This window comes from Xiphophorus maculatus, chromosome 8, assembly GCF_002775205.1.
Source record: "Xiphophorus maculatus strain JP 163 A chromosome 8, X_maculatus-5.0-male, whole genome shotgun sequence".
NCBI lineage: Eukaryota > Metazoa > Chordata > Actinopteri > Cyprinodontiformes > Poeciliidae > Xiphophorus > Xiphophorus maculatus.
The window spans coordinates 25,357,600-25,374,061 of record NC_036450.1 but is presented as its reverse complement, the minus strand read 5'-3'; the positions used below and the strand labels follow the sequence as shown (position 1 = coordinate 25,374,061).

Below are 16,462 nucleotides of genomic sequence, written 5' to 3'. Positions count from 1 at the left end.
AGTTTGGGCAACATTCTAGTATTCTCCATATATGCAATTAATACAGTGTTTAGTTTTGGTGGTTTAAACGTTATTTTCAGATTTATTGTCTACAGTAGTATTATACAATTTGACTTTTTCATTTTTAACTAAGATGTTTAATCATCTCTTAAACAGAACGTGCTCGCACGCAATGAATTCTAAAAAAAGCTTTGAATTTAGCTGCAGCCAAATTATTAGCTTTAAATCAGATAATCAGATTTCAACATGCCCAACTCCAGAGCTGCTTTCTCGGTTGTGCGCAGCCGCAGTTGGTTTCAGCTCACTTTCGTTTTCGATTCTAACCTAAAGTAAACTGAACTGTGTCTCTCCAGTCCTGGGGGCGCGCGCAGCGAGGAAAACAACTCTATTGGACAGAATTACACGACATTCAAATAAACCCAACGCAGTCTTTGGTTGAAGGTGAGTTTTATAGCAGAATGTTTGCTAAAGTAAATATGTTACCGACGACTACATGTGGGCACGCGCCTGTCTTTCGGAGTTTTGATTGAGGTCAGTGTTTGGTTCGGGAAAAATAACCTCGGATGTGAAGCTAAAGAGGTCAAATTACACTGGACTGCTTTACCAGTCCACCTCCAGACAAATGATTCCCGTCACTGAGATGCTCGAGCTTCATGCTGCTGAATGACTTGTGTTTTCTGTCGTGTGTAGACTTTCAGTTTCATTATTGCTTCTTTGGGAAATTTCTGCGTTGTTTACTTTATTTCTAGTCTTAGTTTGTCGCCTAGATTTGGTTCTTAGTTTGTTGTTGTATCTCAAATTGTGTTTCTTAAGATGCTGGTGTTCCTAGTTTATGTTCTGTTTTAATTATTTCGTTTTTGTTCAGACACTTAGCGTTTGTTATTGATTTAGCTTTTAGATCCTTTTGTTTCCCGTTAGTTTTATGGTTTTTCCTTCTTCCCTCTGCCTGCCATTATGCTTTTTCCCATTTTCCCCCCATTTCCTCCTCTCTAGCTGCCCCCACTCACCTGTAATTAGCTCTTCTGATTCCTTCTTCTCTTCCACATCTCCCTCAGTACTTAAGATCCTCTCTCCTTCAGTTTTTGTTGGATTTTTTTTTGTTTGCTCTGTTGTTGGTCTGTTGCTGGGTGTGGGGTTTATGCTTATACTTTTCTTATAGCTCAACATTCCAACAACTGAGAAGGAATTCGGCTTACAAAGCTATTCATGGAAGAAGAATTACAAGATTAATTTCTACAGAAACCCCAAAAGTGAAACATACATCCTAGGGACACAAAATGGAATAAATTTACTCTTTTGCTCACAGTTGTTGATTCTGATTCAGAATATTCTACATATATTGAATAATGGATATTCTATGAAATGTCTTATTTATTGACATTAATCACATGTCAGATTTAGTAGATAAATGTCAGATTTTATTGATCTTTTTCAATAAAAAGATTTATTACAAAGAGATTTGTTTGTCAGTTAAAAACAGGATCAGTGAAGGTGACAGACTCCTAAAAGTTTTGTCGCAACAGAATTCAGAAAACATCTCAGATCAAGAAACAACGTAGAACTGAACTCCTTCCTTCCTGTTTCTAGTCTGAAAACTGAATATTTTATGCACTGAAAATGTGGCCACAATCATGCTAATAGACATTATATGTGCCAACAGATTTAATAAGAGACTTATTATATCAGAAGTACAAATAAATAGCTTATTGCTCCTGTTATGACTGTTATTAGTACATGTTGGTTTCTGAGAAATATCTGACTGGGAATATCTTGGAATTAACCAAGTTGAAACCAGAGAACATAAAACTCACACTGACCGTCATCCTGGTCACCTTCTGTTGTTTCCTGCAGACATGGAAAAGAAAAAACATCGCAATAACAGCTCCCAGGTCTCCCAGAGGTACAAGGGAGAGGAGAAGCCCAAAAATGAAAACCAGCAGAACGGCAAGGATGGCTCAATGCAGGCCAGCTCCTCTGATCCATCCACATCTGGACACAGCTGCAACCAGAACGCAAGTAAGGCAAGCAAACGCGATGGAGACAGCTGCAACGAGGATGCAACAAAGTCAAGCAAACACCATGGAGACAGCTGCAACGAGGATGCAACAAAGTCAAGCAAACACCATGGAGACAGCTGCAACGAGGATGCAACAAAGTCAAGCAAACACCATGGAGACAGCTGCAACGAGGACGCAACAAAGTCAAGCAAACACCATGGAGACAGCTGCAACGAGGACGCAAGAAAGGCAAGCAAACACCATGGAGACAGCTGCAACGAGGATGCAACAAAGTCAAGCAAACGCGATGGAGACAGCTGCAACGAGGACGCAAGAAAGGCAAGCAAACACCATGGAGACAGCTGCAACAAGGACGCAAGAAAGGCAAGCAAACACCATGGAGACAGCTGCAATAAGGATGGAAGTAAAGCGAGCAAACTCGATGGAGGCAGTGGCAACGAGGTTGGAAGTAAGGCGTCCAAACACATGCCTGTTTGGGCGCCGTGTGGCGAGGAGCGCAGTGAAGTCGGCTTGTCGTGCTGCCGGCTGGATGAACTGAAGACGCTTCCACAGTGTGACATCAAACTGGGAAAACTGCATTTCTCAAAGACTCACACCGTCCTCGTAGATGTGAGTTGTTTCCGCTTTTCTCTCTGTCTCTTCTTTTCTGAACAACGAACAAGTAGGACGCCTTCATTTACAGGCACCACCTGTTGGAAAACAATATATACATAATCTACATATCCAAAGTAGGGCGTCCACTGTTGACTATTCTGTCGATTATCTTGACGATTCATTGGAAAAAATTTGGTTACATTCTGCAGATTTTTCATCTAAGCCTTTTTAATGCAATATTAGAACTACATTAATAAAATGCTAATAAATAAACATAATATTTTTTTTTTAAATAAGAAAAAACATACTGCCTAAAATGCAAGAAAATCTGATGATAAATTTTTAGATTAGCCAATTAATAATTGGATAGCAAAAGCTGCTTGTTAAGAGATTTTTGTCACAGAATTTGAACAAAGTGATGGTAAAACTATGCTGCTCCAGGAGTTCTGGGTAGGACATATTACTTTGGTAATCGATTCAGCATGATTAATCTGATTTATTGTTTCAACTGTAATCCAAAGTCTATCCATCCATTTTGTAACACGCTTGTCCCTAGTGGGGTTGGGAGGTGCTAGTGCCTATCTCCAGCTAACGTTCCAGGTGAGAGGCGGGGTTCACTCTGTCTCAGGGCTGTAATCCAAAATAAAATAGTTATTTTTTTAATTTAATTTTTTCCTCATGAAATCACACAAATTCCAAATGGCTTAGGGACCATAACTGACTGTGAATAGCTTAAATTTGCAAATACTTGAGACCCCACATGAACATGTTTATAATTTCCTATTTTAATCATTTAAACACCAGACATACCTTAATATGCGATAATGTAGTCGAAATTGTCTTAGCACTAAGTTGGAGTTATGTTTCCCAGAAAAATCCCTGAATAATGAACTGTGAAGCGGCTAGGATCCACTGCACATGACATCTCGATCAATAATCAAGCCATTTAAAAACACTTATCAAAAGTATCCTTCAATAGAGGTTAGATTTATTGCGTAATAAGAAAACCATGTTCCAGACAAAGTCATTTCTGCTCTGTTTGCTTTTCAGGTGAATTCCTTCAGCTGCAGGGCGATTGTTCCTCAGGACGGGAGAGACCTGTGGCTCAGTAGCTTTGTTAAGATGCCGTGTTCACCATCAAGCATCTCACCCAAACCAGACACACAGTTTGGTCCCGTTAGATTCAAGGTGAAGAATGAATGAAGTCACATTTAGATAGTTTCATAAGGTCATCCAGACTTTGTACTTCTAGTGTTTCAGAGTAAAGACAATGTTTTATGACCTGCTGTGAAGAGGTTAAGAGATGTTTTGCTCTGCATCAGATGCACTTCTCCAAATAAGCAATATTTGCTGACACCGGGGGGAACCCCCCCAAAATTATAACACATAAAGGAAAGGCATAGCAGGTAAAAAGTCAAATCAAAGATCCCAGAAATCAGTCTCTTTAAACAATCAGACTTTTCTTTCTTTATTGATCTTTGTTAAACTGATCTTTGAACTTATAGCGTCTGGACTTAGACAGATAGTTTCCAGCAGTTCCTGAAAATAAACGGCGAAGGTTCTAATGAAATGTTAAATTTAATGAATAACACCTTCGTGTTTATGTCTGTATATAGACCTCAAAGGTACGGTACCCATTTTGTACTTCTTTCATTAACTCACTTTGTCATTCGCAAAACAACCTTTACATTGACTCTAGTTGTGACAACAGCATCTAGTGCTCTTGAAGAAGTTTGACTTGAAGGAGTTTAAAGTGGTAGAAATCAGCTTGTATGTTAGCTTAGCTTCCAAATGGAAACTTTTCCCTGATTCTCCAAACTGATATTGCTCTGACTAATTCCTACTACAGGCAAGATACTGACTGCTCATATCTACAGCACATAACCCTGCAGCTTCCACAGAACTGTTCTTTGAACACAATGTATTGTACTTATTTGACCTAGGTTTAAAATAAGAAAGAAGAGGAGCAGGACTGGTTATACTTTGTCCTCAAATTGATCAACTTTTGGTGAAATAAAGCAGATGTTTTAATATGTTAAAAAATGTAAAAAAGTAAATGACGTTGCAGAGTCAATCTGGCCCAGTGTCGAGGTGGAGCCTGATCTCCGAGCAGCTGCGTGCTCTGGCCAAGAAGAAAGCAGCAAAAGCCGAAGAGGTGGAGGTATGGTTGAACTTCGGACGCAACTAAGTCATCGATTAATTCTGATTATTAATCCATTAATCAGATAAAAACAAATTGACACATTTTACAGAATTTTCATACAAGCTCTTAACCTTTGTCAATTCAATGTTAGAAATATGTTAGAAGTAATTCACAAATAATTCAATTCCTATTATAAGTAAGGAAATCATAGTTTTATTTCCTGAAATAATAAAGATTTCCCTTAAGTTTAATTTCAACCAGGTGAGGCTAAAACTGCCACCTGAGGACTTTTGGGTAAAACATATTTACAGACAACAATGTGTGTTTCTATCTTAAATGCAGAAACACACATTCAGATGGATGGAGGGATGGATTAGTTGCCAATTATTAGACTGATTGATTAGTCATTATTAATAGTATGATTATACTAATTCTCTGATGCTTGACTCTGGTTACTTGTCTCCCATCAGAAAGCCATCCTCAGATACAACCCCAGCTATGAACGTGAGTGGTCTTTTGACGCACTTCCCAGATACGTGAAGGTCAGTGGTCATCTCTTAAACTGACGTGATGAGTTTTATGACTGATTAAAGCCATGGGTGATGAGAAATGTTTCACGCTTTCCTTCTAGAATGACATCGAAAACCTTTACGAGAAGCTGTTTCCGAAGATTGCTGCTTTGGCCTTGAAGCTGCCTGATGAAGTCAAGAAGGTACCAGTGGAGGCATCGTTGGGTGACTCAGAGTTGGAGGCTTAGACTGAAATTGTACTGAACTCACAAAAACACAGACTCCAGATCTGGATTGCACTCATACTTTAAGTCCAATATTTAGACTCGACTAAAGACTTTAGGCTCGATTTATAATCATTTATATATAACGAGGGTGAAATTAAGCCTGGAAGTTTAATTAATTGAGTTAATGGTCAGTCTTGTAGCTTCAGTTCTGGTCCAGCAAGATTAATGTTAAGTTAAGTTAACTGTACTTAAAGCTACTTAAAGTTAACACAACTTTTAGGGGGAAAAGGGGTACGAAAGTAACAATCTTATAAATTGCTCCTTTGTTGCTACGTTGCTATGCAGTAAAACTAAGCTGTAATGGCAGAAGAAAAAAATTTGGCATTTGGCAAGAACCAAACAAAAACCTTCACGCTAACATTAGTAAAGCATGATACGTATAAAGGTAAAAGTGAAGAAAGATGTGTTACTGCTTGTACATAAAACACACAAAAGACCATAAAGTTAATGAACAACTGTACAAACATGAGTCCATATGCAGCGCAGGAGTACACCATTCAGCTGCTGCGACCCTGTAAGGCAGCCAGACCCACTGTGGTGTTCGCTTGTATGGAAAAGAAAAAGTACAGCAACATTTATTGTATGTTCAATGTCATTGTCCAATCTCCATAAGTGTAATAGTTTGTGTCTGTGTGTCCAGGCCATCCCTCTGCTGCAGTGCCACCAACCAGCCTCCATCACTTTGTCCCAGGGTCAGATTTCCTGTCTCCTCGCCAACGCCTTCTTCTGCACCTTCCCTCACCGCAACACCACCAGGCCCAATGCAGAATACCACAACTACCCGTCCATAAACTTCAGCAGGTCAGCAGACGCGGCGTCGCCGCTCCCCCTTACTGCTGCCCCGTCTTTATTTAACATCCCGACTGATTCTTCTGATTCTGCTCAGATTGTTCGGAAGCTGGTCGGAGCGGAAGAGCCAGAAGTTCAAGGCCATCATGCACTACTTTAACGTGATGACAGACGAGAGTGAGTGCGGACCTCGGACCGTGGACGCGTGTTCGCGGGATGCGTACGTCGCAGGAGGTTTGTGACAATCTGCTGATTTCTCCTCAGAATCTAAACCAGAAGGCCTGGTGACGTTCGAGAGGCGGTGGCTCAGCGACGCAGAAGCTCAGACCTGGGGAAAGTAATGTCCGATTTGAATTAATACAAAAAAATGAAAACATTCTCACATCAATGACGCTGCTACACACTTCATTACTTTTGGCAGCATTGATTGAAAGGATTTTATAAAAAATTTTAAAAATAAAGCATACAAAGCCAATACTTAGCTTTGATACTTCATAATTTCTGGAAATCATTCTGGAGATCTACCGACTGATGACTCTTTGTCATCATATTAGTCTCTTTTGCACAATTTTTTCCATTGCTGTTCATCTTGTCAAACATCCTGAGAGGATATAAGTTGTGAGTTGACGGTGTATAAGTGACCTGAATTGACTGGATGGAAACAGATGGTTCACTGTGGTGAACACCGAACGGGAAAAAGAGAGGAAGAAAACACAAAGACTTGAGCTTTCCTTGTCTTAGGAGAATTTGCCACAAACCCCCAGTGGAGTTAACAAAATGAATTGATGTGTATCTGATACTTTTGCACATTCATGTCTGAGCAATGGGAAAACACAAAATGCAGAGCTTTAGCACGTTTACATGTTGCACAGGTAAAGTTTTATGGGATTCAGATGGAGGTCTTTATTTGCGTTTGTTTTGGATTAGCATGTGGTGCATCTGTTTATCCAGAATGAACTACTTTGTTAGCACTGACGAAGAGTTATGGGCCAAAAATGCTAAATGTAACAATAACATTAATAATTTAAACCAAATTCAGCTGTAGGTGGACACATCTTATGGTTTGTGTTGTATTCAGATCATTACAGCATGTCATCATGTTATTCCCTCATCAGAAACATACCTTAAATTACAAAGTCAAATGTCTTTTAAGCCATATTTGCAGCATTTTTATCATTTGTTTAACGAAAACACATAGCACCGCCCCTTTAACGAGAACAACTAGAAGAAGAAGATATTGAAGCAGCCATATTGTTTGTGTTTCTGTTACACTTTAGAAACATGGAACCAAACCTTTAGACCTGGTCAGCTCAGGCTGATCCACTCTGTTGTGTTTTCTTGTAGGTGCACACACACCCTACACAAGCTGCATGTTACATCAGAGGGCCGGATCGAGGCCGAAGGTGCACAGTTGCTTCAGGTGAGAAGGGGCCTACAGCCGAGAGGATCACAGCTGTTTCAGTCCACAGCTGAGGCCTGACTGGATTGTGTGTGTGTGTGGGTGCGTGTGTGTGTGTGTGTGCAGGTGGACTTTGCTGCCAGCAAGATAGGGGGAGGTGTCCTGGACTCCGGCCTGGTTCAGGAAGAGATCCTGTTCCTGATGAACCCGGAGCTAATCGTAGCTCGTCTCTTCACAGAGAAACTTGACAAGGATGAGTGTCTCATCATTACAGGTAGAAATGAAAAACCTCAGGCCAGTTGTGTGTTGTGCAACTATAGGTTTAGGTTTTGGCTATGAATAATAAAATGATTAATTCAGATCAAAATGACCAAGTCGAGGCGCCACATGATTATCAGGAGACAGTAGCCAAGTAACTTTTAGTCTCATTTATTGTTTTATGAATATCTTGCCTGATAAGGTTTGGTGTTAAATGGCAATATGTGAAAGATTAAAACCAACAACTAATAAAAATTATACAATGACGTCACAGTTCAGTGTGAATAATGAATATTTACAGTCAAGTTTATTTTTGAAAAATTTTGCAATTATGCAGGACTTCCTGCTGGTCTGTCACATGAAGTTGAAACAAGATAAATTAAGGTTTTTGCCACATGTTTCAGCTATTTAAAATTATATTTAATATTTGTAAAAAATAAAAAGTATGGATATTATGTATTATGTTATATGGCACAGATACATATCCAGTATACAGGTCATTAAACATTTAAGTGTTTTGTTAGATATGTTTTGTCCATAAAACAGAAGCCGCTGCAGGAAATGTACAATGCATATTGTTCATACTCAAGGATAAATTTATTGGGTTCTGATTGGTTCTCAGCCTTTCAGTTCATTTGCTGTAAGCATGCACATTCTCAAGACACTCTTCTAAACGTAAAACCTAAGACGTTTGATCAGACCGTAGCCGTGTCACATCTCACATGTTTTCGCTGTCTGTTCCTCAGGTACGCAGCAGTTCAGCTGTTACTCTGGTTTCAGTGACAGCTTTCAGTGGTTGGGCCCTTATGATGATCACCTCGGAAGGTGTGAGATGTTTAAAAAAACAAAAAAGAACTAGAACGTTTTCAGTTTGTGCTGGTTGTCTGATTTCGTTGAACTATTTCGGCAGAGACGAGTGGCGTCGGCTGAAGCGGCAGATTCTGGCCATCGATGCCTGTCACTTCAGACAACCCATGGATCAGTACAACATGGAGAAAGTCAAACGGGAACTGAACAAGGTAAAGTCACTGTGTTGACCGCAGTACTCTAATATCCCGTTTGGAGCTTTGGGTTGTGGATAAATGTTTCGCTGCTTTAGTTCACATCTGTTGGATAGAACTTTTCTGTGTTCAGAAAACTTCAGCAACTTTTTCCTCAGGAGTTCCTCAAGGTTGAATTCTCAGTCCTCTCCTTTTGTCATTATATCTTCTTGTTTTAGAGTTGATTTTGAGATATCTTGGCATCCTTTGTAAGGTTTATGCAAACCACTCAAATTTATTTCCCCCTATTTCCACCCATGCTCCCTCTAACCTCTTAAAGAATCTTGAGAACATGACGGCCATGAATTCTCTGATCTTTAATGAAAAGAAAACAGATGGGGTTTTCTTCAGTCCTAACAGATATTCACACACACCCCTATTCCAAGCCTATGTTAAGCATCAGGTTAGAAATCTCGGCGTAACCATGGATTCTGGTTCAAAGTTCAACAAGCAGGTCAGCTCTGTGTCAGCGGTCTTGCTTCTCCTGCCTCTCTATTTCAGCAGTTTTAGAACTTTGGCTGAACAAGTTATTTGTTAGATGTGCTTTATAAATAAAAATTAATTTAGATTTGTTCAACTGAATACAGAGGAGGTTCTGATCACTTGATGCAAAGTTTCTGTCTTGCTGGTCCAACTTAGCTCAAACCTGATCGAATGGACTTTGCCATATTAGTTCAATGTATTTACATTTTAAGTTTTTTTTTTTTTTTGCGTGTGTGTGTTTTCCAAGGCTTACTGTGGGTTCAAAGGTCACCATGGTCATGAAGAGCCAGACATCGCCACAGGAAAGTGGGGCTGTGGAGCCTTCAATGGAGACCCAGAACTCAAAGGTAAACTCTGTTACTCTAATGTCGGGTCTGTATTATTATTATTACAATTCCCTGAAAAAATATTCCACCTTTAAGCCTGGAGCTAAAACAGGCGAATATTTTCTGTATTTGGCTGTTTTTCATCTGAGTGATGTTGCTATGTTTTGGTTTGCAGCTGTGATCCAGCTGATGGCAGCAGCCAAGGCCAGGAGGGGTTTGGCCTTCTTCACGTTTGGAGACCACGATCTGTGCAGAAGGCTGCAGCAGACGTACCACCTGCTGGTCACACAGAAGATGACAGTCGGTGAGACATTTCATGACAGAAAGCCGAGTTGGAAGTTTTAGCCGAAGAAGCTGTCGTGACTATGAATGTGGTTCGCATTTGCTTTGAGACAAAAAGTGAAAAGCTGTTAAATTTAATGAAAAAAACTAGTCCCAGGTTATCTTAATGACAAATAATAGGGCAACCAGAGATGGGGACTCGAGTCACATGACTTGGACTCGAGTCATTAAAATCAAGACTTGAGACTTGACTCTATTTTTGCCTGTCTTTACTTGAGACTTGACTTGACTTGAGGACAAAGACTTGAGACTTACTTAGGACTTGCAAAACAGTGACTTGGTCCCACCTCTGAGGGCAACTTAAAAAAAAATACACTGGGAAGATATCAGTTGAAAACTGGAATAATTAACATAACAGAATGGCTGACCATTCAGATGACCTTTAAAATCAACATTTGTTTCTATATAAAATGTCATCTTCCCAAAGCGCACTTTAAGGACAATAAATGTATTAAAACTAGTTCAGCCTGGGGATGCTGTGGTGCGGGGTGAAGCACAACCCACATAAGGAGGCCCTAGTCATCAAGGCGGCCGTCGCAGGTTTGATTCCCGGCCTGGTGACCTTTGCCACATGTCCTCCTCCTTCTCTCATTACCCACATTCCTGTCTATTCACTATCAAATAAAGGCCACTAGAGCCAATAAAGCCTTAAAGAAGAAACTAGTTAAGCTTGAAATGGAAAAATAACATTTCGATCATTTAAAAAAAACTATAAAAACACGCCATTCCCAAACTTCAGTAGCAAAACACGCTAATCATATCATTCGCTGTGTCAGGTTCATTACCTTAGTAAAACAGTAGATAGTCTGACATTTTGTATCACCGTCAGAATTGGGAACAACGCCGCCCTCTGGTGGACAAACATACAAATAATAAATTTATGACGAGAACTTAAAATGAAACATTCCCACAAGTAATCCTTTTATTCCCTGAAAAAAGATACTATAATAAGCTGAAATTCTTTACTGTTGGTGTGTTTTATTGTCTGAATAGCTTCTTAAATAATAGGTCATCAGTTTCAAAAAACAGGAAGGTTTTTACACTGATACAGCTAAGACCAAAACTATTCATACTGGCAAATTTAGGTTGAAATTAATCTTAGTTTTACCAGGAGTTTTTGTTTCTGATGTTGTTAGCAGAGCTTCAAAGAGCTAAAGTGACAGTAGAAACATGCAAAACGTTGAACAGTGAGTACAAGAGAAGTTTGATGTTTGATTGCTGTAGTGTCAGGAAAGATTCATGTTTCATTTCCTATAAGAAACAAACTTCTTGGCTGAATAAAATAATTAAAAATTATTTTTAAACACAAACCTTTAGAAAAATGTTTCAGCCTCTCAGAATCGGTAGTGTTTGTGTCACGGCTGCTCTTCTCTTGCACACTTTTCAGTAAATTATTTGTCATGTAGAAATATAATTTCTTTCTACCAAAAATAATCCTGATTTAAATCGGGACCACTTTAATTCTGTTATTCTGGTCAATAGTATAACAATATAAACCAATTATGTAAATAGTTTGGGTCAAGTTCCTCCTGGAAAGTTAGAGAATAGTCAGATTCACAATTAAATCATCCAGAAGCAGCTTTATTTTTGATGGGATTTGATGGAAATGTTGAGCTGCTTCTTTGCACAGTTTACTATTTGTTTTAAGAACAGTAAAGTAAATAGTACTGGCAGAACTCATCTTTTTTTAATCTACTTCATGTTCTGTTTCTTTTCAGGCCAGCTGTACAGACATCTGGACAAGTACTGTTCTCTACGTAACAAACCCAATTTCCATGAGGGTTTGTTTGACTACCTGAGAAAAACCCAGAGTCAGCTCTGAGGCGGCCTGCTCTATGTGCATCAAACTGAAGGAATTAGTTTATAATGAAGAAAACAATACTTCTGAAATATGCTTTTTGCACATTTTGACACTGTGATTGAGAACAAACGGTAACGCATCAGGGCGTTAAGCCAGACTAAAATGATTAACCAATCAAATTACATTCACGGTTCTTAGAAGCTGCCAGAGCCAAACATCCCGTCACTGAATGTTTGCTCCTGATACATGGAGCTTAGTTTTTAGTTCTATTTGTGTTAAACAGTGAGGGTTCTGTAGTATTATCTTATCATATACAGATATTTCTGGATTTGAGAATTTGCAGAATGAGCCGAACTAGAATCATTTTTTTTGTGTTCTAATGAGTTTTCTCTAATTCTACTCGCTGTCTGGATTACACTACAGCTTTCGTTTACAGTACATTAGTTTGGCTTTCTCAGTGAAATAATTAAACATATAGTTATTGCTCAACAGCACTGATAGAAATCCTTTATTTTGGTTCAAAACATTAAAACAGGCAGCACCAAACGAAAATAAATACATGCTTTAATTCAGAGGTTGTGTGTTTACTGACACATCTGCATCAATTCTGTGACGTTTCCATAGAGACAGGCTGTAATGTGGTACAAGCAGACCTTAAAGAGTGATGTTTTGGACTGGAGGAAAAAAAGTATCAATGATCTATACATGTGACAGATCTGTTAGATTTGCAGAAGCGTCTTCAGCTCCTAAGCTTGACTTTGTAACTCAGAGGCCGCTTGAGATGTTGAACTTCTAATAAAACTTTTTTTTTTTAAACAAAAATTATTCTGCTATATTGGCTCAATGTGTCAAACAATCGCTGATGCATTTCTATCCAGAAACCCTCACCTCATAGTCAGCTGTATGCATGGAGCAGCTGTAGATCTTCCCATCAACGTTTGATGATATTAACTAAAAACATTTTTCAAATAAAAATGGGAAAAAAATGATCTGACTGCTTTTATCCATAACAAAACAGCAACAAAATATAGCAATTAAAATGATATATAAATATTAATTAATAGTGTTACCTAGAACATGTATTTGATATTTTGATCCATGACAGATAAACCATGTATGGGTTTCTTTAAGCTAAACCAGATATTTAGAACTTTAAGGGTTCAGTCGTACTGTTTCACAAGTGGTGAGATGAAATTCAACCTTTGCTGTTGACATGAGCAGATCATTTTAACAGCTTCTTTAAAGGACATGAACAGATTAGCTGAAGACAAACTGGAAAATGAAAAAGTGGCAGTTTTAGTTTTTTTTTTAAATAAGTGAACTTATTGTGCAAAATGTCATCATTTCTTTGCCATTCTGGAGCCTACTGAGGAGATGTTAGCTTGCTAACATGTAGCTGGCTGCTGCATAGATGTGGAGTTTGCAAGGTGAACTTTAAACAGCTTTTACTCAGCAAGAGGAAAACAAAAACACTGACAGCACAGCAACAGGTGAGGGAGGGGGAAGTACAGTTGAATACCAGTCATTTGACATTTCATTAAAAGACTTTAAGTTGCTTTGTGGCTTTGAAACAGTAAAAGTTTAAATCCTGTAATCTTGATTCCAAAATCCAGTTAAAGGGTCGGTGTTATAAATCTTCCAGGCAAATAGGGTCATTTTATAGCGCAATCAGGTAACTATGTTACCTTCAGTGGTTATAAAAATGTGAAATCAAATATGACAATAAAAAATTTCACTTTGTAATACAACACCTCGAAGTTGGGCCTCTGTCTCTTTAAAAGCTCCTGCTTTTTCTGAGACTACATCACTTTCCATAATGCTGTCCCTTAAATGCTTAGTTGGCAATTTTTCAAAGTTATTGAGTATAAATCAGTTCTCTCTGTCCAGCATCTCTAAGACTTCTAAAAAAAAAACCTTTTCTATCTGACTTTTCTCAGTCAAATTCCCAAAAAACAATAATTCATATTTTTGCTGGTCGGGAGACAAACAGTACTGACAGAGAGCCACACAAATGAAAGATTTTACCATGTCACCAATCTGGCTGTTTGCTTTTCTGAGTTTTAGATTTTCCCACAACCTTCCTTTTAATAGTTAAATATTCTTTAACTGATTATTGTTATTCTGCAGATATTTCACCAAAATCAATAAATGAATGAATCAGCGGTTCTGTAGTTTTCCTTCGGCATTGTGTCTCACTGTGAACACACAGTCTTCATGGTAACAGTGAAAACAGTCCGGTCTGGGCTGTGGCGTTCTGGGGCCGTTACAGTTTCCCTGGGGACGTTTCCAGATCGAAGGCTGCGTCCAGTAAACGCTGGAGCTCCGTCAGGTGAGTGTGTTTGTTTCCAGTGGCTGGAGCTGCGGCGGGCTCACGGCCAGCATACCTGCACAAACACACAGGCACTAATGTCAAAACAGAAACTCGAGGGTTTCGTTTACGTCGACCTTGACTCGATCAGTCCAACATGGCTAATGAGGCGGCTCCAAGATACTTCCAGAAGTGGTTCTAACTCAGATGCGTATCGGATTGTTTTCAAACAGCCTAAACGGTCATGCCGCATTTGATCTGACGTTCACCTCGTCGACGTGACGCGTGCGTCAGAGTTCTGCACCAGAAGAAACCAGAAGAGGTCAATCCTGACGTTAACGATGGATGAAAATCATAATTATGAGATTATGAAAGAAGTCTGTTTCACTACAATGAATTGCATCACAACCCCACAACTAATTTTGACCATTGTGGATTTCCATGTGGAGTCTTTCAAAAGTACTGCGTAATGCGATACGCAGTTTACTGGGAATTAATCATTGAGTGTCCAAAAGAGTGCTGTAAAATATTTTCTGTATTTTTCTTATGCTCTCAAACAGGAGCGGCATTTTAAAATGGATTTTGGAGCATTTTCAGTGGATTCAGGATTCCCAGGACTTGAAATTCCGATTCTATTTAAAATAATTTTTTTTTGCACCTTTTCTGTTTTTTCACCAACAATCCTCTGAGGCCTACACAGAGCAGCAGCATCCACACTGAGACACAGAGACCTGTGTGCTATTTCCTCATTATGTGACTTTTACATTTTATGTAGTGGTTCAGAAAAAAAGAAAAAAGGAAATGATGCCACACTTTTCAGATTCCCATTTGTAAAAATAAAACTTTGAAAGCCATGCATTTCCTTCCATTTCACAGTCATGCACTACTTCATGTTAGAAATACCCCTGATGTTATTGTTGAGCACTGCATCTTGCATCTCATTACTTCTACCATTCTTGCATTGGTTTGGTGTGGACTGCTTCACACCAGGTCACCTTATATTCTGTAAAACTGACCAGATGGGGCGCTTGCGGTTTATTGTCGTACGGAGGCGGGGCTTGACGTAGTAGTAGTAACCCTGGTTCTTATGCTCCTCCTGACACCAAACCAGATCGGCGTTCTGGAACCGATTGGCCTCGGCTTTCACCAGGTCGAAGGGGAACGGAGACAGCTGCAAACATCACACAAACACGACGTTAAATCTGCTGCGGCGTTGATCCAGGCCTGGAGATGAAGTCGGTTGGGTGAAGCGAAGGCAGAATCAATCACCTGCTCGATGCGGACGACAGCGACAGCATCCTCCAGGCCTCTGCTCTTACGTTCTCTGATGAGGTCGTAGTAAATCTTGCCTGTGCAGAAAACGACCCTCTTCACGTTCTGGGGGCCGACAGCTGCGGGCCCCTCATCCGGGATGAGGCGCTGGAAGTGGGTACCTGGTGGGAGAAAATATAGCATAATCTAAAACCAAGACTTTATTTCATTGGCATCATTTCCTGGACGTTTTTAAAAAAAAAAAATCAGTTCTCACCAGGCAGCATGTTGTCGAAGCTCGATTTGGCCTCTGGGTGGCGCAACAGCGACTTTGGGGTAAACACGATGAGCTGTTGTTAGAAAAGCAGAGAGAAGAAGTAGAACATGTTGAGCTTTAGGAACTGCATCAGTTTGAACTCTGAGCAGCGGATCATGGTGGGAGTCGCTCACAGGCTTCCTGAAGGGCAGCAGGATCTGCCTGCGCAGGACATGGAAGTAGTTTGCAGGAGTGGAGCAATTGGCCACGATCCAGTTACAGTCATAAAGCTGATGCACCGCAAAGTCCCCTGTGACTTTCTAATTTAAAAAAAAAAAAAAAGTTTCAAAATAATAAAAACCTGATTTCACCGTTATAAAAAAACAACAGTTTCTAATGTTGATGTCAGATCTCTGTTTAATTTACGCAGACAATAGTTGACATGACTTTACAACAAATTAAAACATTAGATTATGTCAACATATCCAGTATTTAGTGTTCTTATATAGGGACACAAACTTACAGGAAAAACATCTGGGTCGTCATTGCACATCTGTAGGAACCTCTCAGGACGGGCGGATGAATGCTCTGGACCCTGGATGTGGGCAAGAGACACAAAGAGTAGAATGCAGAGACATTGTGTCTGCGGAATAAAATG

General features: G+C 39.5%; 2 protein-coding genes across 2 annotated transcripts in view; one reads left to right on the top strand and one right to left on the bottom strand.

The window, feature by feature from the left end:
- Positions 1-309: 309 nt before the first annotated feature.
- On the top strand, positions 310-13,902 carry LOC111609482 (poly(ADP-ribose) glycohydrolase-like). The gene is made up of 16 exons (XM_023338168.1): positions 310-441; positions 1,852-2,627; positions 3,663-3,800; positions 4,681-4,773; positions 5,226-5,297; positions 5,387-5,467; positions 6,192-6,352; positions 6,438-6,517; positions 6,605-6,677; positions 7,685-7,760; positions 7,866-8,013; positions 8,744-8,822; positions 8,908-9,016; positions 9,768-9,867; positions 10,022-10,150; positions 11,907-13,902. Exons 2-16 carry the CDS (start codon positions 1,854-1,856, stop codon positions 12,008-12,010), a joined length of 2,217 nt encoding a protein of 738 aa, XP_023193936.1. The 5' UTR covers positions 310-441; positions 1,852-1,853; the 3' UTR covers positions 12,011-13,902.
- The window catches only part of ogdh (oxoglutarate dehydrogenase), a 22,099-nt gene continuing 18,119 nt past the window's right edge, over positions 12,483-16,462 (bottom strand). The window contains exons 18-23 of the mRNA XM_005806877.2: positions 16,328-16,399; positions 15,999-16,124; positions 15,826-15,898; positions 15,567-15,730; positions 15,314-15,468; positions 12,483-14,373 (exon numbers count right to left, since the gene is read on the bottom strand). Coding sequence (XP_005806934.1) covers positions 14,253-14,373; positions 15,314-15,468; positions 15,567-15,730; positions 15,826-15,898; positions 15,999-16,124; positions 16,328-16,399 — 711 coding nt within the window. The 3' untranslated portion in view covers positions 12,483-14,252. The remainder of the gene's footprint in view (positions 14,374-15,313; positions 15,469-15,566; positions 15,731-15,825; positions 15,899-15,998; positions 16,125-16,327; positions 16,400-16,462) is intronic.